Source organism: Haplochromis burtoni, unplaced genomic scaffold (genome assembly GCF_018398535.1).
Source record: "Haplochromis burtoni strain Fernald_Lab_line unplaced genomic scaffold, NCSU_Asbu1 Contig_97, whole genome shotgun sequence".
Taxonomy (NCBI): domain Eukaryota; kingdom Metazoa; phylum Chordata; class Actinopteri; order Cichliformes; family Cichlidae; genus Haplochromis; species Haplochromis burtoni.
Window position 1 is genome coordinate 888,579 of NW_024582458.1, and position 19,659 is coordinate 908,237.

A 19,659-nucleotide genomic window follows, 5' to 3' on the forward strand; every position below is an offset into this window, starting at 1 on the left:
TAGCTGAAAATGGGCAGCGTCTTAATGGAATCTTCCTCTGAATCCATGCTTTGGTTTCAGCCTTCTGTCCAGTTCATGCAAACCATGTCAATGTTGGTTAAATTCATAGTTTGTGCTGCTCGATCCCTCTGTAGTCTGCTGCGCTGTTCTCTCCTTAATACTTCAGATCAACGCTTGAATCACTTTAAGCACCAAATACATCTGAATATAAGGAGGAGAGGAAGTGCATAGCATTCAGAATTTGACATCAGTGCCAGAGACATCGTTTTCAGTTCACTGCCATGGCCAAAGTCATTAACACAGACGTAACACTATTACATGTGAGATACTTCAGCTTTGGGTTTGAAATGGCAGTTATCACTGGTGATTATGTATTAAAAAGGTTGGTCTTATGAGTATAACATGTTATCAACACATTTCCATCAACAAAGCAGAAAGTAAAAAAAACAAAAAACAAAAACATAACAACATGCAGGTATAATGTAAAGTACATTTGGTACATTCTCCCAAATGACGCACTGAAAACTGTGTAGTTTATAGACTTGACTCAGTCATGGTTCCTGCAGTGAACAAATCTTTTTTTTTTTTCCCCAACAAAAACAAAATCAACAGTCAACCTTAAACAATCAGTCACTGTAAAGTCAAAGTCAACAGCAACATAAAAAAAAAATCTGTTTCAACTCAAGATTGCAACAGTGCACAAAGTCTTCACATTTAGCAAGAACATTTGTTTTTTTACAAATCTGCTCGATTTCTGTATATACGATATTTAATTAATAATGACAGTTTTATGGAATTTCTAAACTAAAATTTAACTAATAATTGAATTTTAATTTAAAACCACAAACAGACGACAAATTTTAATAAAAAGCTGATAGTTGGATTTATTGAGTTGATGAAAGGTACAAAGACACTGCACACTGTAAAATGTAAATAAAAACAATGCAATAATTTGCAAATCTTAAAAACTCATATTTTATTCACAATACAAAGTATGTCAAGTGTTTAAATAATTTTTTTTAAAGACTATTTGGAATTTGATGGCAGTCTCAAATCCCTCTAGAGAGGGTAACACTGTGTAGTCTCTCATTTATCTAATTTTCTTTAACAACAGTCTGTAAAGGTCTGGAAACTGTTTGCGAATGTATACTAAAACCTACTACCTTGTGACTGCTTACCAAATTTAGAAATGAAAACAGTAAACCAACTGTAAATACTTTAAACTGTCCATGAGTGTCCCTAACGCCATCCCTGTAAATGCCATAATATGACCAGAATGACTGGTAAAGGAAAATCATTATTCTGCTCTGACTGTTTCAAGCACTGCTAAGAAGACTGATATCTCCTCGACAAGTAAGAGACGTATTGTTTCCTCCTTATTAAGACGTTCCCTTCAAAATGCCGACAGAGTAAAACTCAAATCAATCAATAAACATGTTGTTCTCAGACACTCATTTACATATTTTGCCATATGCCAATGATAACACACTACAACATTAACAATGTAAAGGAAGACCTGCTATATAAACGCTGCACAAATGTGCAGTGAACCAGTCAGATGGTTCATTTTCTAATCACAAGACACCTTAGTGTTGATACGCCAGCACACCTTCAGGGGTCTAGAGGAGTCCGTGCCTCGATGGGTCAGGGCAAAAAGAGGGAACCAACACAATATTAGTCAGGCGTTCATAATGTTATACCCGATCCGTGTCTTTGCAAAAGTGCAAAATAAATGGATCCAATTCAAGTGCTGAGAAACTTTGGTACTTTAATGGTAGTAGTGAATGTCTGTGTTTTGTCCCAACGCTAGGTGGCAGTTATGAACGTTTCCCCATTTTTTCCTTTTACAGTGTAGAAGAAGTTTCCAAACAAACATGGCGGAGAAAGAACTCGGCGGATGTCATGAAAATAGCGGTTTAATTGATAAAAACAAAATTCTGGAAGCTAATGAGGCACTGAAATCAGAACAAGATGAAGTTTCGCAGAGCCGTAACTCTCAGTATCAGCAGGACCTGAAAAGCGTCCTCCTCACTAGCGTTTTAAACCTGGAGAAGCTGGATGTCGACCTGTACCGGTAAGTTTCCACTGCAGCTCGCTGTTTGATGTGCACTGGTCCCCGCTCGGTATACAACAGGAAGGTAATATTTAAAACACGTCATTGTAGGCAGCGACCTCCCAAACCTTCTCTATCTGCTGCTGACTCTTTTTGAGCTTCTGGTACCACAGGTGTTGACAACCAGGGACCTGATTGGCTCCTGATTAGCAAGCAGCACCTGTGAGCATGGACCACCACCATGACCTACAGCGGTCAGCAGGTGTCTGCTCTAAGCACGCCACGTTTGACTGATTAGGAATCAATGGAATAGGCATTTGTTGTCATTGTACATGTACAACGAAATTATGGCCTTTATTGAAATTATGCATAGGACAACTTCAAGCCTGTTTTCCACAAAACCAAGCTGCCGCATTATCTGGATGGAGCCCTAGTACCAACTCCAAATTTAAGGCCAAATATTCCATATAACAGGGGATGCGCTCCCAGTTATATGGAATATTTGGCTCTCATGCCTCGTAACATGCCGACGATTTGGCACATTGCGTCGGTATGTTAGACATTGGGATGACAACGTGTTGGGAGGAAAGTTATGTTCAGCAATGAGTTCATATTCTGCGACAGCAACGGGATCATAGGGTCAAAGTGTGGAGAAGATGTAGAGAACACTACACTGATTGCTACACCAATAGGGCAACAGCTTTTGGTGGAGGCAGTGTGATGGTGTGGGGCAGCGTCTCCCTCACTGGAAAAGCAAGGCTTGTCATCAACGGAGGCGAAAGATGATAGATCCAAATGTGGCACCATTTAAGGGGAAATAAACAGGATTTCAAATGGTATATAAATAAAATAATCCACCAAACATAAATTTTCTTTACGTTCTGTGATAAGTTCAGTTCACCTTTTATAAGCATTTGCCTGATTACCTTTCAGCAGTGTATCCTCTGTTCCCACAGGGGGACCCACCACTGGGTGCCCCGCACTCAGCGTCTGTTTGGAGGTCAGATAGTTGGCCAGGCCCTGGTGGCTGCGGCCAAGTCTGTGAGCGACAGCCTGTATGCCCACTCTCTGCACTGCTACTTTGTCCGAGCAGGTAAGATGAGCTGAACTTCCTCGGTGATGAAAGAATAACATTACAAAGAATCCATTTGGAAGTCAGCAAAGACAGAGAGAAAGAGACAGCATACAGATTGGCTTAAATAGCTTCATCTCCTCTTCTTTTTCGTACAAGCAAATGTGCACCTGTTTTCATTTTCAGTCAGTTATGATAGCACTTTACTGTTCTTGGTGTTTTCCAGGTGATCCGAAGGTTCCGGTGCTTTACCAGGTGGACCGCACGCGAGATGGCCGCAGCTTCACCGTGCGCTCTGTGAAGGCCATCCAGCATGGACAGCCCATACTAATCTGCCAAGCCTCCTTCCAAACACTGCAGCCCAGCCCCCTGCAGCACCAGTTCCCCATGCCAGTGGTCCCTCCGCCTGAAGACCTCCTCACCGTGGAGGAACTTATTCACCATTACCTCAGGTAGCATTGACTTTATTTATTATTGTGGATTAGACTGTGCCTTCGTCTGATCCACATTGTGCTTAAAGTTATATAAAATAACATTCCAAGTCACTGTTTTCTGTAAATTTTAGGCACCTTTGAGGCTTCCTCAGGCACAATGGCCTCTAAAGTTACACTGACCAAAACTTTGTGTCAAGGAGCAGTCTTGTAAACGACACTATTGCAGATCGCCTTAGTTTCTATTTTTTTTTTTTTAAACTTATATAATCATCTATAATCATGTTTCCAGCTTCACTGTTTTCTTTCTGCATTGTGTCTTTGTTTGCAGGCGTATACAGTAAGGAGCTGAGAGGAAGTGCTAAGAAACAAGAGCTTTTTCGCTTGGACAAGTCCAGATTGTGTTGTTTCTCCTACGACACATATCAGCTGATTAAAACTTAGATTTAACTGTTGGTTAAGCTGTTGTTTACAACACTAATATCTCAGTCCAGCTATAAAGTCTGCTAAATTTGTCATTATCCATCTGTCTAGTTTCAGGTACCCTGTGGGGTTTTTTGTATTCACTTTGGTTATAATCATATAAAACTTCACTTTATTTATTATGCAAACTTCATGGATTAGGATCATTAATCAGGAGAGACCACACTAGCATTTTATTTTTGAAGTCAAAAATCTTGAAGTTCAAAAAATGTAAAACTTATTATTATTGTTTAAAACAACAGTTTTGCTAACACTGCTATTATGCATTACTAAAGAACTGCAGTTAGAATAAATAAAGCAAACATATAACTGTGTTTTCTCTCTGTCTGTGGGTTGTTTTGCAGTAAACCTGACCTGGCAGAGGAGGCAAAGAAAGGCCTGAAAAAACTGCTGGCTAATGAAGTCCCCATTGAGATAAAACCAGTCAACCCAGCACACTTTTACAGACTGGGTCCAGAGCAACCAAGAAGGCTGTTTTGGGGGCGAGCACGAGGACATATTGGTAAAATATCATTGTCATCCTGCCTCGTGCTTGAGATCAGAGTAAGACGTATGGTACATGCTAAGCTGTTTTTGTTGTGTGTTTGCGTAGGGGAAGGTAACATGAAGCTGCACTGCTGCGTTGCTGCTTATGTGTCAGACTTTGCTCTGCTGGGCACAGTGCTGCTGCCTTACCCAGAGTACAGGGCCAAGTTCGCCGCCTCGCTCGACCACTCCATGTGGTTCCACAGCACGTTCCGCAGTGATGAGTGGATGCTGTACGAGTGTGAGAGCCCATGGGCAGGTCAGTATGTTGATCACATCTCAAGAACGAATGCAGAACACAGTAAAGCATATGTTTTTAACATCAGAATATGACCGGTCATGTTTCCAGCTTCACTGTTTTCTTAGGTAAGCACTTTGTTTTTATTTTGAAACAAAGTCCACAAGTAATGTCCTGCATTATTCAAACTAGTAGCTTGAACTCGTTTGAAAAGCAGTCTTTGTTTTTCTGTCCCTGGGAACACATGGTATGTGTTTCATTTTTATTAGATTAAATATTGTTTTTAGCTTTTCTTTGTTATAATTTGTTGTCATGGGAGATAGATAGATAGTTCATCAGTGCATGATTATTGTTACACCCCATGAGTTATCTGTTCCCATCCTCATTACAGTGTTTATAATCCATCATCTGTGTTTGTTTTAAGTCTTTTAGTCTAATTATGTTGATAACTACCTAAACTAATAACTGTGCATACCATTTATAATACTAAAACATTTAAAGTGTTTCTCTGATGTCTCTGATGTCTGATATCTATACTTATAGATATCTATTACTTACATAGGAATAGTAGTGGTAGAATAGTTATGTTAAGCTATATAGTTTATGTTTTGCATATTTCCACAACCATATCTATAATCACTGTGTATGCTACCGTTGTGTATTGTGTATTATCTTACTTATTTTATATTTGTTTCTATTTTATTTGTATTTTTTGTATTTTCCTTCTGATATCTGTACCTGAGCTGAGGTAACGCAAAAACAAAACCAACCCCCCCCCATGCATAAGTATAACTATGCATGTGACGAATAAAGAACCTTGAACCTTGAAATTTCCCCGTTGTGGAACCAATAAAATCTTATCTTAAGTAGTATTAATGTAACAGTAGTATTTTTGAGTACCATCATCAGTGATGATGATTGTTGTGCATTTGGTTCTAACTTTCAAAGACTTTGTATTTGTTTATGCTGTGCTTGTCCTTTTGTCCATTCCTGAAATGACTTTCTGTTTTGTGCCCTACAGGGAGCAGCAGGGGACTGGTGCAGGGCCGAATGTGGAGAAGAGATGGGATGCTGGCTGCCTCATGTTCCCAGGAGGGTGTCCTGAGAGTGAAACCAGTCACTGAGCCCAGCAAATTATAGGGATACTTTATGTGTTTCCTTTTGAAACCCTAATTTATTTGTATAATCTAATTATATGATTAGCAAAAGAATTCTAAACGTTTAAAAATTAATATATGAAAGCATGATTTTTTTTATTTTTTTTTAATAAATGTATTTTCCGTCAATAAAGACTAAAATAGTTGTAATGGATGCACGCTTGTCATTTGTTTGAGAAATGCCTTCATTCTCACACATAAACATGATTCAATCCTTCATTCATATTCCTACAGGAAATTCTCCTTATCAAGGCAAAGACTTGAATATTCATATAAGTCAAAAGAGACATGTACAGTGTGAAGGTACCGCACAGGTCTTATGTACAAGCTTCACACACACAAAACTGAAGTGTGTACTTTGTGCCTACATTTTCGTCAGCTTTTATTCTGAAGTTGTTTTTTCCGGAAGTCTAACCTCGAGCGTCGCCTAGGCCTGTGTGTAGCTCCAAACAAGTTGTGTTTAACTTGTTCTGCCCAATATTTTCAGGCATGCCTCGGGTCTATGTTGGCAAACTTAGCTACCATGTTCGAGAGAAAGATATTCAAAGGTTTTTTAGTGGCTATGGCAAATTATTAGAGATCGACCTGAAAAATGGGTAAGACCGTCTCATCTTTCTTAGCTGCTAGCTAGTGAGCTAGCTTGATGTTATTTTAATGTTAACCCCGAGAGTTGATGCCCTAGTAGGGACAGTGTGCGGTGCTAACCGCGCTAATGTCAGCTAAAAGTTGAATTTGCGGTACAGTGTCCTGTCTTTTGTCATTTAAGTTTTACAAAGCTCTGCTTTTGGTACTTTTAGCTAATTTTTCTTCGCTAACATTACACTAGCTGCTTGGGAAACGCTACAGGGTCAATCATCAGTTTAAATGAGAATTTGTCTGTGAGCGCAAACAAGGGGACTCTATCAGCTGGCTGCCAGCTGGTTGTATTCTGGTTATATGCCTACAAAACAGAAAGGCTGCTGAGCATAAATATAATAGTTAAGTGTAAGTTTTAGATAATTGCTGTATTAGAGAAATAGATTGCATATAATTACCAGATCAGATAGAGTCAGAGTCTATGATAAACTTTACAGAAATATTCCTAGATTAATTGCCATAGCTTCCCAAATCCCTTTATTCCCTTGCTTGTAAAGTTTGACAGGAGCACCAGGATTTTTAAATTGGAAAGCAGTTTTCTTAGCCGCTGATTAAAAGTTTACCATATTAGACAGTCTTTAGAGTTAATTATGAATCCTTTGCATTAATTGGTAATGATATTAATGGCTAGTGTTTGCCATTGTTTTGACTCCTGCACACTGATTCTTAGGTACGGCTTTGTCGAGTTTGAGGACATGCGAGATGCTGATGATGCTGTGTATGAGCTGAATGGAAAGGAACTTTGTGGAGAGCGGGTCGTTATCGAGCATGCCCGTGGACCCAGGAGAGACGGATATGGCTATGGGGGACGTAGTAAGTTGAACACGTCTGATTGAGAGCAAAGCATGATTGTCATACAGACGTGGGGTTCTTACACGTTTGTGCTAACTAACGTGAGCTACACTTGCACTGACTCTTGAAGCAAAGAATTAAATGAGTTTCACTGAAGCTGCCTGTACACATGTGACATGCCCTGCCATACACATTGCTAATTTACACGTCTATTCCCATTAGCACTCAAATCCATTGTGCCTTTGTGTAAAGAGAACTGTATTAAAATCCAATGAGTAACAGTGATTAAAGAAAAGGTAAGACTTGTGAAGCTACGATGTGTTCAATTTGAAGTCGACATTAACACAGTGCTTGATGTTTCAATTTGAAAGAGTCCACTGCGGGCTGGGTCCGAGTCCAATGAGGGTAACGATGACTGCCTGACCTGTTTGGCCTGGGTTTTCTCCCTTGAAATGTGTGTGTGACCTTTGCCCTTTGACCATTGGTTGACATAACCGGAAGCCGTGATGACAGCACCCTTTTCCAATAGACCAGGGTGATGGTGAGGAATCCTGTTGGTTTTACTGACGCAAGACATGTCGCAGAGGATCGAGCCAACACGCGTTTGAGCCTGTGAATTGGCTCCCTGTACTCTGTAGTAAAAGAGTTTGGTAGGTTTCATGTTTGTGTCATTGAGTTTCAAGTGGATAGAGTTCAGAACAAGGCATATTTTATTGTACAGTAAGACTAGAAAATAAGAAATTTAGAAAGAGCCTTACCTTATATTTAAACTGTAGACTCTAAAACAGCTTCAACAGCAAGAATCAAGCATCACATTATTCCCAGTATATAATGAGAAAAAAAGAGGCGTTAGATGTGTCTTATAAGGACAGAATAAAAAATCCTTTTTTTTTTGTATATTTAGGCAAATCTGTAGCTGTTTAATAAATACAACTCAAGGAGAAGAACTGCTGTGTAATTCTTAATAAAGTGGTTTTTATTCCTTGTCCACAGGGCATAGGGTGCTGCACATTTTCTCTGTTCTTTAAATGCTAAATTAAGCGATCCCTGTCTACATATAAAAAAATCAATAGGACTCTGGGATTTATACTAAAAACCACTGGCATCTTTAATCCCCTTCACTTACACAATTAAGACAGGTTCACAGGTATTAGTTGATGGTATAATTAATAGTTGAAGGAGGTTTAAGAAAAAAACAAGAGAGGTTCAGTCTGCAGTGATCTAGTAAATCTTTTTAGGCCAGTTTGGTCCTTTTTTTGAGGTTTTCTGGCCTTGAATGAAATGTTAGTCTCTCTGTCTTTGTTGAAGGTGGAGGCTACAGCAGTTGGAATCGCACCGGCAGGGATAAGTACGGGCCACCTGTTCGCACTGAACACCGCCTCATTGTGGAGAACCTGTCCAGCAGGTGCAGCTGGCAGGACCTTAAGGTGAGACTTTGTATCTCCTGTCTCCTTTTCCTGACCACCTCTGCATGTCAGCAGAGGATGGCAGTTGCCCTTGCAAGAAAGAAAAATTAGCCTGGACCTAACCACCTACAGGATGAATCTGTTTTGAGATTTGATTGGCTGCTACACGAACGACCAAACTTCAGCTTCAAATCGATGTGCAACAAGCAAATTGCTTCCTGTGTGGGAACAGCTTAATAATGTCCAGTGGTAGATAGAGCTAACGTGCCACATGTCATCCACAACTAGCCACAGTCATTTTCAGAGTCATGTTTTTATTTGCGTCATAGGACTTTATGAGGCAGGCGGGTGAAGTAACCTATGCTGATGCTCATAAAGGACGGGCCAACGAGGGCGTCATCGAATTTCGTTCCCGTTCAGACATGAAACGAGCTCTGGAAAAACTGGACGGCACTGATATTAATGGAAGGAAGATTCGTCTGGTGGAAGACAAACCTCGCCGCCGACGCTCATATTCTGGCAGCAGATCCAGGTAAGTGAGGTTTAATGTTTTCATGCTTATTGTTTGTTCACTTTTCTTATGTTTTATCTGTTATTGCTGTTCAGGATAATTAAGGATTATTTTAAACTTAACACGTAATGTTGGTGGTGAGCAGATTTCCACGTCCACTTTAAAGTTGTTTTTACTTTCGAACCCACAGGTCTCGTAGCAGACGGCGCTCTCACAGCCGCAGAAGTAGAAGCTCGTCCAGGTCCCGCTCACAGTCAGTTACGTTTGAATGGCTTTGTCTCATGCTTTAAGCACATTTAGCTATTTGTCTTTTCAGCAGCCGTTTTAATTTTAGTGGTTCCGCTTTGACGAAAACGGCAAACCCATTTGTCATTTTCATGTGGACTGCTTCTTCAACTGTTCAGTTTTTTAAACTTTTCAGCAGCAGGAAGTCATGTTTTTGTCATGTTATTAAGGAAATATGGTGTCAGAGAAAGCCAAAGTACCCAGTTACTGTGATTGTTTACTACATCTCAGTCCTGAAACCTGGTAGTTGATGGTGTGCAGGGACCAGACCAAGTTGGTGATGAATTATTCCTCTCGCTCTCCCTTTGTGTGTGTGTGTGTGTGTGTGTGTGTTGCAGGTCTCGGTCACGCAGCAAAGGGCGATCTCGCTCCAGGTCAGAGGGGAAGTCGCATTCCAGATCCAAGAGGAAATCCCATTCTAAATCCCCAGAGAAGTCTCGTTCTCGCACTCGCAAATCTCACAGTCCCTCCAAGAGCAGCACTCGGAAGTCTCGCTCCAAGAGCTCATCCAAAGTCAAAGCCACGCGCAAATCCCGGAGTCGTTCCAAGGAGAAGTCGTCCAGTAAGAAGTCACGAAGCCGATCAAGGTCCCGTTCAGAGAGTAGGGGAGAGAAACATACCTCCAAATCACCCCCGAGCAAGGAGGCATCCAAGTCCCCTGCCAAGCACTCCGCCTCCCGCTCCAAGTCTCGCTCTCGATCCAGATCAGCCTCGCAGGATTGATTGGATCTCTGACAATCTCAGGCCTGTCTGAGGTGTTTACAGAAGCAGAAAGGTTTCAATCTTCTGGCATAAACTGGGAGGCTGTGAAATCTATAAATCTGTCTTTTCTTGACAGTCTTTTTTTTTTTTTTTTTTTTGTTTCTTTGTTTGTAATTTCTGTTAAATTAAATAGTTATTAGATGAAACTAATGAAAGTCTTTACGTGACAGTATTTCTTTAGTGAAGTCCAAATGTACAATTTGAGTCGAACAGCTGACAGCAGCAGCAAAAGTTGCTTCATATCTTTTCAGTCCCAACGAATACTTTTGTTTGTAATGAATACATTTGCATGGTTTGTGATGGTTGTTTTTTAGCTGTTTGCCTTTTAAAGTCCCCAGTCATTTTGAAACAGTCTACATCATTTATTTGTAATGTTATATTGTAATAAAATAACAGAATAAAAAGAACAAGCTCTGGTGTTTTTTGTTAATGTTTAACAATATTTATTTAATTTTTTTTATTTACTAATATTCATTCATTTGAAGCTAGTTTGTTAAAAAAAAAAGAAAAATCCTCACAAATAAATCTGTCTCTTGTTTTACCACGAATAAGGCACCTGCAGTCTACCTCCAAATCTGCTAGAGGCTATCACATAGCAATAAGCAACTGCTTTATAAAATGGACTTTTATATAGCACTTTTCTACTCATGCACTCAAAGCACTTTATACAACATGCGTCGTTCACACACATTCATACAAGCACCCTTCCTACATCTAAGGGCTTTCTATCTAACGTTTTCCTTCTCTAACTTTCCCACATTCAACTTGTGTTCAGTATTGTGCCCGAGGATACTTTGGGATACAGACTGGAGCAGCCAGGGATGGAACGGCCAACATTTCCATCAGTAGATGATTTGTATGAAATGTATTCATTATTTAGGGGCGAATGTGACTCACCTCATAGGCCACAACCACCCAGTAACACAGTTGTTCCCAAAGTGTGTGTGTGGGGGGCTCCCACACAAACGCAAAGCAGAAGATGAAGTAACACCAAATATGTTTCCAAGCCAAAGACTAGAAAATATGATGAAGCCTATCTTGTCTTTGGCTTCACCTGCACAACAGTGATGCCAAGGTAAGTATCCACGGCAAAATTTGTTTCCCCAGCGTCGGGAGCACACTCTGGGCTTTCCAAATCATGGACAAACAGCACCCCACATTCTTCATTTTTAGTTCATAAACACTTCTTATAATGACTAACTACTCCTGAAATTTTGGAGATGTTAGCTCTTTATACAGTAAAGTTACAGTGGGATACAAATAATATCAGGCTGATCCTGCCACAGTTTGTTCCCCCTGTCCAAATCACGAACAGACAGTATCCCACAGTTGTTTATGTCCATATCGCTACATCCTGGTACCATACATCTCCCGTCACAAATCCCACTCCAAGCTACCGACGGCCACCCATTCACACACACAAACACGTAGACACGCCACCATTTATATGCACACACTATTGCTTATCAACACACATCACACATTGGTGATGCGTACATAGTGTTAAGTAAATGCCATCACCATTAAATGTTTAGAAGTATTCATCTGCAACATCATAATGAAGGGTCAGAGTGTATCTTTACACTCCATGAGGATATTTAAAGTAACAAGTAATATAATGATATGGTGTCTTTTTGTTTTGCTTCAATTTCAGTAACATGAATGTGGAAGTGGAAAGAGTGTGCAGCACAAGAGACTAGAAGATCTCAGTTATTGAAGCGCTACAGGTCAAACCATGGCCACTTTCGCCGCAGACACCATTATCCATGCACATATTTAAATTGTCCATGCACCTTTAAAACTTGGAATGCACTCCGAAGTCACCTGTGTAGATCACATGTTGATCAGGCATCGCAGAGATCAGTAGATTCCTGGTGAGATGAGCCTTTCAGTGGCGATTTCAAAAGAAGGTGGCCAGCTCTCTTTTCTGAGCGAGAGGTCAGTAGTTGTTATTATTATTATTAGTAGTAGTAGTAGTAGTAGTAGTAGTCCCCTGATTTATATTCTCAGGTCCCGAGTGCAGTACTTCCAGAGAAGGGGGATATTTATATGCCGTTACCATCATCTTTCAACGTCTGATAGAAATCCTGAAGAAAACTGACGACACGCATCTCTCACTGTCTTCTGATTGGGCCTTCCTCACCAAAGTCAGGTGACAGCACAAATGCGAGGAAGTCTGCATCCCTGTTTTTGTTTTCTTGTAGGTGATGTTCGTACGTCAGATTTTCATCACAAACTTGAGGAACCATCCTTTAAACAGCAGCCATTTGGACTCTATGAACAATCTATTCCTCTCCCTTTACCATGACCTGGTTACGGGGTCCAAGGAGTTTCCTCATATCGCAGTCAGGGGATTGTTTCACTCAGAGCAGCTGATGACACCTTTTTTTTACCCCTGTGCAGCAGAGTCCGAGGGGGAACACCACTCCATCTCCTCCTACAGACTCACCAGCTGGTATGATGGTGCTGCCTCCAGGGTCCCGCACATATTCTCAGATCCTGACTCCAGTTCTTCCAGAAAAGGCAGATATTTTTGTGCTGAAAGCAGACTGGAGGAACAGATACCATAACTAAAAAAATATATTTTTTGGAATGAGTGTGAGCCTCTTTTACAACTTTACTTATATACTTCAAATGTAAGAGTTGCTGGCACATCTGGTGAAGGTCCCCACACCTCATCTGAACCACAGACCTTTAGTTCCTGTCATACTTGGTTGGGTATTGGGATCAGCCGTACCAGTGTATGCACCGTGATGGCACTAATAGTCAGGGATGAAATAATACTTGAAATCATTCTGAATGAAGATGTCATGCGAAATATTTTTTGATAGCCATTTCAGTAATGAATACACAGACTTTATGATTGCTTTTTCGCTGTCAACATGTATTGGTCCCAAACAATCACAGGCCACAACTTGATCAAATAGTTCCATCATCTTCTCTTCATCTGCTTTTGTGACCTGGAAGCAGAAACAACCACAAGGAGGAAAAATCTGATTATTAAAAAACGAGGAAAAAACGATTAAAAATGAGGAAAATCTGATTATTTCTAAGAAAAAAGAGTGTGAAATTTAAGTGAGACTTGTGTTTCTAAATGAACGACCTCATGTTGTGTAGCTTTCTGGATTTTAAAGTTATTGGACTACATACTTATTTATTATACAGGCTATACAGTACATAAAATTTGCATTTTTTAATGTAACTGAAATGTTTAATTATGTGGGCTAAAGAAAACAAGAAAGTTATAGTATATTTATATGACACCTGCGTAAACTTACTGTATTTGATGTATTTTAATGATATATAATGCATAATACAGAATGTAACACCTGGCTATGTGTAAAAATGGCTTTGATTTTCCTACCCCATTTGATTTCCATGCAACCTTCATACCACCCTAAGAAAATTTCTCTAGATCCACCCCTGTTTCTGGGTTATACTTCTGTCAGACTTCTATCACCATCATTGCTGCTCCAGAATTCCCCAACAGATTTCCACCTATGGCCACATCCTTCACCTTTAAAGTTTTGACTTGTTTGTAAGTTTTTTTGTTTATAAAAACCATCGTTAAACCACAGAACATTCCTTTAACTTTATCTAGCACTTCAAAGTGCAAATGTTTTGACCTTGGAGTGATGCTAACTGAACAAACCCGCTGAAAAGCTGTTTTAACTGTACGTTGCTTTGACACAATGCTCTGCGCTATCCAGTTGCTATGCTGTTAGCGCCCTTGGTTACCATTATTTCCCATAATGCACCGCTTCTAAGAGCGCTTTGAGGTAATTAACATTTAATAATGTAAACCTGGGCTTTAACATAAGGGGAAAACAGAGTGCTACAGTTGACAGGTTACCATAGCAGTCTTTAGTGAAACGAAGCGAAAACACCTCGCTATTAGCTTCACGGCTAACCATAATGTTAGCGAGCTTCTTGGCTGTTTTTTGCTAACACCATTTTAGCACACGACGGTGGATGCAAACCCAAAACTATGCTAATTACAGCTGGCAGCCCTGGACTAATGGTAAAGTCTGACTTGGGCTTTTAACGTCTTTTAGGTGTGTGGATGATAAGAGCACTAACTTTGGTGACTGAAGCTGGTAAATAATGGAGAAGGAACAGTACAACAGCGTGGTCTTCAATGCTTCAAAAAGAGAGCTTTTTACTACGAACAATGGCTACAAATCCATGCAGAAGAGACTAAAAGCTCAGTGGAAAATCCAAAGGTAAGGTGTTTGGGGACGATTAAATACAAGAGAGAAATAGTACCAAGTCCTCTAGTTATCAGCTAAGACATGCTCTTAAATGTAAATGTTATACAGTGGACCTGGTAAACAAAGCAAGCATATAGACATAGGAGGCTAGAATATTAGTCTCTGTAAGTAAGTATAGTAAAGTAAAATAATAAAATGGGACGTATTGGTAATAATCTTACTAAAGCACTTTAGTATGTTTACTGAGTTATATTTTACTTTGTCATTTTTCTCAAACTTAACCAACATTTTCTCATAGTTCTGCAGCAATTTTAAAACCTCAAATGCAAAATCTGTGCTGTCTCCTGTAGCATAAAAGAAGAGCTGTCCTTGGATAAGCTGAAGAGTGTCAAGTTGTGGATAACTGCAGGTCCAAGGGAGAGGTTCACAGGGTCAGAGGTGATGTATGGGCGAAAAGATGTTATTTGCCGGCTAATTTCCAAGCAGTCTAAAATTCTACAAGGCTTAGGGCCACCCAGAATATTTAAGCTTCTTTCATTTGTTCAACCACAAACACATTTTCACATTAGTTATTTCCTTTTATTTCAGATGGAGGCGCTGAAAGTCTACCTGGATGGAGGAGGGAATATCTTGGTCATGCTCGGTGAAGGAGGAGAAATGAAGTATGACACAAACATCAATTTTCTCCTGGAGGACTTCGGAGTAATGGTCAACAATGGTGCGAATTGAAACCTTGTTGGGAAAACAGCTATGCAAACATTGCCCATGCTGTTTTTAAAATGCTTTGTATTCGTCTTCATCTTGTTTATCCAAGATGCTGTGGTGAGGAATGTGTACTACAAATACTTCCATCCTAAGGAGGCGCTTGTGTCCAATGGTGTACTGAACAGGTTCACCAGTGTTTTTCTCTTTTTATGTATATTTCACAGAGTCCCAGATTGTTCTAGCCTAAATTTATGCTGGCATAATCTAAGATTTATCTAATTTCATCTGTATGCTGATACATGCCAAACTATCAATTCAGTTGCCTGTTTCCTGTGCAGGGAGATCAGCCGTGCTGCTGGAAAAGTGGTCACGGGAATCATTGAAGATGAAAATGTTGGAAACAATGCACAGTGAGTCTCAATCTTGTACACCTCCATCTTCTGTATTAAAGAGAAAGACTTCACATTTGAGCTGTTGTCTTTCTTTGTGCAGGGCACTCACATTTGTGTACCCGTACGGTGCCACACTGACCGTGATGAAGCCGGCCGTGGCTGTTCTTTCAACGGGCTCCGTCTGCTTCCCCCTCAACAGGCCTGTCCTGGCTTTCTATCATGGCAAGGTCAGAGGCACAGTGTAGTGACAACTTTGTTTTTCTAACCATATGGTCAGAAATGTGGTAAGATGGAGATTACTTTTTTTTAATGTAGAATTCTGGCAAACTGGCTGTCTTGGGTTCCTGCCACATGTTCAGTGATCAATACATAGACAAAGAGGAGAACAGTAAAATCATGGTAAGTCCACTTTTTTTGTGTAATTTATTAGGTGAAGGTAGAAGCATGATCCTTCTAGAATAAAGCTCCTTTAAATGAAACTTTTTCTTTTATCACAGGACGTTGTGCTTCAGTGGCTCATGACCGATAACATTCAGCTGAATCAGATTGATGCCGAAGACCCAGAGGTGAGGAAGAGGAGTGCATGGCAGAATGGCTTTCCTAATTGTGTTCTCTCTCTCTCTCTCTTTTTTTTTTTTTAAATGAGCTAAGGTTCTTCTTTTCTTCTTGTCCTTTTTTTTGTCCCCCAGATTACAGATTACACCATGCTGCCAGACACTGGCTGTTTGTCTGAACAGCTCAGAGTGTGCTTACAAGAAGGAGACGAAAACCCACGGGACTTCACCTCTCTCTTTGATATGTCTTTGTTCAATCTGTCGACTGACACCTTACCCCAAGTCATCAGGTGAGAAATCGGTCACTCTCCCCTGAGTCCAAACGCTGTTGTTTCCCTTCGAAGCTTAAAAACAGATCTTTGGTTTGCAGTGCTTACAAGCAGCTTAATGTGAAAGCTGAGCCGCTGCAGCTGATTGCACCGCAGTTTGAAACTCCTCTGCCTCAGCTTCAGCCTGCTGTGAGTTTTTTTTTTTTTCCCTGGGGTATTTCTGTACAATGGATTTCACTGAAATCTTAAGATAACATTTTTGCTTAAAGTCCCACAAGTTTGAAGCCAAAAGTAGGTGCTGCCCTGTCTTTCAGGTCTTTCCGCCTGCCTTAAACGATTTGCCTCCACCCATGCTGGATCTGTTCGATCTAGACGAAACATTCTCGTCGGAGAAAGTGCGTCTGGCACAGCTCACCAATAAGTGTAAGTTCAGAATTGCTAATGGAGCATTCAAACATGCACTGCAGCCCTCTAGATATCATTTGATGGAGGCGTATGTGAGGACTTACATGTCCAGGGCAGTGAGATTCCACATTAAACTGACTTTCATTTGCTATTTATCACGTATAAGACTAATGATGTGTGATAAGCTAATGTGAGAAGCTTGGTGGTTATTTTCACAGCAGTTCAGTAGTCACTCTGTATCTCATATAGGTTGATCAGGTGTCCCTCTTTACGTGTGACTGCACAGCAGTTTCAGCTCTTGCATCACATATTAAAACTTAACCTATGTCTTATCTTTTAATTGGACCTAGTTTTAAAAGTCAACATATATATATTATATATAAGACAGGACACTTCAAAAGTCAGCCAATTCCTCCACAGTTGTTATCTTTAGTGTCATGTGGCAACACGAAGCAGAGCAGCTACCTAACTCTACTTCCACAGTGTCCTCCCCTCACCCCATCTAATCGTGGCAGATGGCTGTCCCTCCGTGAGCCTGGTTCTGTTGGCTTCTTCCTGTTAAAAGGGAGTTTTTCCTTCCCGCTGTCACCAGTTGCTTGCTCATAGGGAGCATCTGATTGCTGGGGTTTTGTCTCTATTATTGTAGGGTATTTACAATAAAATATAGGGGACTGTGAATTGGCACTATATAAATAAAATTTAATCGAATTATTGAATGTCTGAAGAATGTTGTCATAATTGTCCTGCAGGTTAGCATTTCATGATATTTTTCTGTTTACTTAAAGTTTAAATTTACAAATCACCAAAAGTGAATGAAATGTTCATGGAATATGAATAAAAGTACTACAAATAACAGGAAATGCAGTGTTTTGTTTTTGTAAGCAAGTCTAAAAAGGCCTGTTGATACCTCTCGTCAGGTGGGATGCAACTTTCAATCCTCCTGCTACAGATATTCTTTACATGTTAAATGTTTGCTCATGAGTCTAAATCTGATCATCCTAGTCCCACCTATTGTACACTTTACCCAGACATCTCCCTTAAACTAAGTTTATTTCTGAACTTGCCTGTTTTGAAGCAGTTAATCGTACTCCTCCTGATATTAAACTGGTTGTGTTCACAGGTACAGACGATGACCTTGAATTCTACGTCCGGAAATGTGGTGAAATTCTCGGAGTGACTTCTAAGTTGGATAAAGAGCAGAGGGATGCCAAGCACATCTTGGAACACATTTTCTTCCAGGTTGTAGAGTTCAAGAAACTAAATCAGGTGAGTGTGTTCATAACTACATCTTCCTGTATCTAAAGGCTTTGTCCAATAATGACTTTCCTCACTTTTGGCAGGAACACGATGTGGACCCGGAGGCCCGGTTCACTCCGCTGTGATTGGATTCAAGAAACCTGAACATTCGATAAGTCCCTGTTGAAATTAGAAAGCTTATGAGCACACAGTTACAATGGAGGGACTGCAGTAACCACACTTTTCAGAACATGTACAGCTACATTTTATAACTTTGTATTGTCTTTCATTGTAAGAATATACCAGAGCAAATAAAGTTCTATACCCTTTATTTAACAGTGCTTTGAAAATATTTTTGTAGTTAAAACATTGATATGATTATTAAAAAGGCAAACTGTTCTGCAGCAGTCCTCACATGGATCCCTTAAAAACAGAACATGATGTCAAACTACAGATTTGAGGGTGGGGGCAACTTGGACATAGTGTGTGAAGAGGCTGGGAGTGCACATCACACTTGACAGCTAACTTTTCCCTTGTAAAGTGTTAATTTTAGCCACATCAGGGCGAAACATCAGCTAGTGACTCTTGTTGTGAGGGTTTTGGACTCCACGTTTGCTCCAGAGTGCAGGACTCCACGTAGAATCTGGGGCTATTGCTCTCCGACTTGATCACAGACACGTCCCATGACATTTGCGAGGCGGTGAGATCGTTGTATGACTGATCAAAACAAGCTGGCTGCTTTGGCTTCTGAAGGAACATGTGGGGAGTGGAGGACTTCCCCAGTAATGGGACGGCCAGGTAGCAGCCGTCAGCTTCATGAGTGTTCATGGTGTTCACTGAAAACCCTGAATAGGGGGAGGCGGTGTCAGAGGACAGGCAGAGAGAGGCTCCAACAGACGGCCTGGTGTCCAATCCATCAGCTGTCGTGTCATTCAACACCCTCGATGTGGACAGTTGTTCCACTGACAGTGCAGACAGCAGACTCTGTTCCCCATAAAACTTCCTGTCAAGCTCTGATGGAGATGAGCTCTCAAAGCTTTTCATATCTAAAAGGTAAAACATGTTGGACAGAATTCAGAAACAAATCACCTGATGAGGCAAATGAACACATCTAATTCAGTCCAGTTTTCTTACCTTTGACCACAAACACTTTCTCCATTGTCTCCATGTTTAATCAGGGCTGCCTGAGCTCCAGCTGGCTTTTAAGCTGTTGGAGCTACTTGCTAATTGACCCAGCTGCAGATCATCAGTGGGAGAAGGAGGCGGACCTGTCAGCCCTGTACAGATTCAGGCCCTTTAATTTACTTGTGGTTTATTGAGCACTAATCTGTTAGGTTATATCTAAGGCTGTAATTTTAACAAAATCACTAAACTTTTTAAAAACTATTTATTTGTATGCTGTTTAAAAAATCTTTTAGGATAAAAATAAAATTTTTATTAAAGAGCTCACACATACTGTTGGCCTAACCAATACAGAAACATAAAAAAATACTTTTTGAATACTAGTACTATCAATTTAAGGCAGCTGTGGCATAA

The 19,659-nt window shown here is 40.3% G+C and overlaps 4 protein-coding genes across 7 annotated transcripts; 3 read left to right on the plus strand and 1 right to left on the minus strand.

The window, feature by feature from the left end:
* The first annotated feature begins 1,747 nt into the window (after positions 1-1,747).
* acot8 (acyl-CoA thioesterase 8) lies at positions 1,748-6,113 on the plus strand. The gene is made up of 7 exons (XM_005933460.3): positions 1,748-1,763; positions 1,851-2,074; positions 3,010-3,146; positions 3,352-3,577; positions 4,384-4,541; positions 4,632-4,823; positions 5,824-6,113. Exons 2-7 carry the CDS (start codon positions 1,875-1,877, stop codon positions 5,940-5,942), a joined length of 1,032 nt encoding a protein of 343 aa, XP_005933522.1. The 5' UTR covers positions 1,748-1,763; positions 1,851-1,874; the 3' UTR covers positions 5,943-6,113.
* A 225-nt stretch (positions 6,114-6,338) lies between these two features.
* Positions 6,339-10,755, plus strand: srsf6b (serine and arginine rich splicing factor 6b). Of its 2 annotated transcripts, none has more exons than XM_005933459.3 (6): positions 6,339-6,555; positions 7,266-7,408; positions 8,696-8,814; positions 9,123-9,325; positions 9,495-9,557; positions 9,928-10,755. In XM_005933459.3, exons 1-6 carry the CDS (start codon positions 6,449-6,451, stop codon positions 10,310-10,312), a joined length of 1,020 nt encoding a protein of 339 aa, XP_005933521.1. In that variant the 5' UTR covers positions 6,339-6,448; the 3' UTR covers positions 10,313-10,755. The 2 variants fall into 2 exon arrangements, with proteins under 2 accessions (XP_005933521.1, XP_005933520.1); XM_005933458.3 differs by having other exon boundaries at positions 6,340-6,555; positions 8,693-8,814.
* A 3,046-nt stretch (positions 10,756-13,801) lies between these two features.
* Positions 13,802-18,454, plus strand: ift52 (intraflagellar transport 52 homolog (Chlamydomonas)). Of its 3 annotated transcripts, none has more exons than XM_005933457.2 (14): positions 13,802-13,889; positions 14,407-14,574; positions 14,913-15,000; positions 15,151-15,280; positions 15,377-15,452; positions 15,606-15,677; positions 15,760-15,886; positions 15,975-16,058; positions 16,157-16,225; positions 16,349-16,503; positions 16,584-16,671; positions 16,797-16,905; positions 18,008-18,153; positions 18,228-18,454. In XM_005933457.2, exons 2-14 carry the CDS (start codon positions 14,456-14,458, stop codon positions 18,267-18,269), a joined length of 1,305 nt encoding a protein of 434 aa, XP_005933519.1. In that variant the 5' UTR covers positions 13,802-13,889; positions 14,407-14,455; the 3' UTR covers positions 18,270-18,454. The 3 variants fall into 3 exon arrangements, with proteins under 3 accessions (XP_005933519.1, XP_005933518.1, XP_042078840.1); XM_005933456.3 differs by lacking the exon at positions 13,802-13,889 and adding an exon at positions 14,033-14,130; XM_042222906.1 differs by lacking the exon at positions 13,802-13,889 and having other exon boundaries at positions 14,060-14,574.
* Positions 18,436-19,370, minus strand: si:ch73-303b9.1. The gene is made up of 2 exons (XM_042222907.1): positions 19,258-19,370; positions 18,436-19,169 (listed from the first exon to the last, which is right to left on the minus strand). The coding sequence occupies exons 1-2, from the start codon at positions 19,289-19,291 to the stop codon at positions 18,682-18,684; spliced, it is 522 nt and encodes a 173-aa protein (XP_042078841.1). The 5' UTR covers positions 19,292-19,370; the 3' UTR covers positions 18,436-18,681.
* Positions 19,371-19,659: the final 289 nt, after the last annotated feature.

Coding starts and splice junctions, on each gene's coding strand:
- acot8 (XM_005933460.3), top strand. CDS start 1,875: ATGGCGGAGAAAGAACTCGGCGGATGTCATGAAAATAGCGGTTTAATT. Junction 3,147..3,351: donor CTGCTACTTTGTCCGAGCAG/GTAAGATGAGCT, acceptor GGTGTTTTCCAG/GTGATCCGAAGGTTCCGGTG. Junction 4,824..5,823: donor GTGTGAGAGCCCATGGGCAG/GTCAGTATGTTG, acceptor TGTGCCCTACAG/GGAGCAGCAGGGGACTGGTG.
- srsf6b (XM_005933458.3), top strand. CDS start 6,449: ATGCCTCGGGTCTATGTTGGCAAACTTAGCTACCATGTTCGAGAGAAA. Junction 8,815..9,122: donor GCAGCTGGCAGGACCTTAAG/GTGAGACTTTGT, acceptor TTTGCGTCATAG/GACTTTATGAGGCAGGCGGG. Junction 9,326..9,494: donor TATTCTGGCAGCAGATCCAG/GTAAGTGAGGTT, acceptor TCGAACCCACAG/GTCTCGTAGCAGACGGCGCT.
- ift52 (XM_005933457.2), top strand. CDS start 14,456: ATGGAGAAGGAACAGTACAACAGCGTGGTCTTCAATGCTTCAAAAAGA. Junction 15,001..15,150: donor AGAGGTTCACAGGGTCAGAG/GTGATGTATGGG, acceptor CTTTTATTTCAG/ATGGAGGCGCTGAAAGTCTA. Junction 16,504..16,583: donor ACCTTACCCCAAGTCATCAG/GTGAGAAATCGG, acceptor TTTGGTTTGCAG/TGCTTACAAGCAGCTTAATG.
- si:ch73-303b9.1 (XM_042222907.1), bottom strand. CDS start 19,291: ATGGAGACAATGGAGAAAGTGTTTGTGGTCAAAG. Junction 19,170..19,257: donor GAAAGTGTTTGTGGTCAAAG/GTAAGAAAACTG, acceptor TTTACCTTTTAG/ATATGAAAAGCTTTGAGAGC.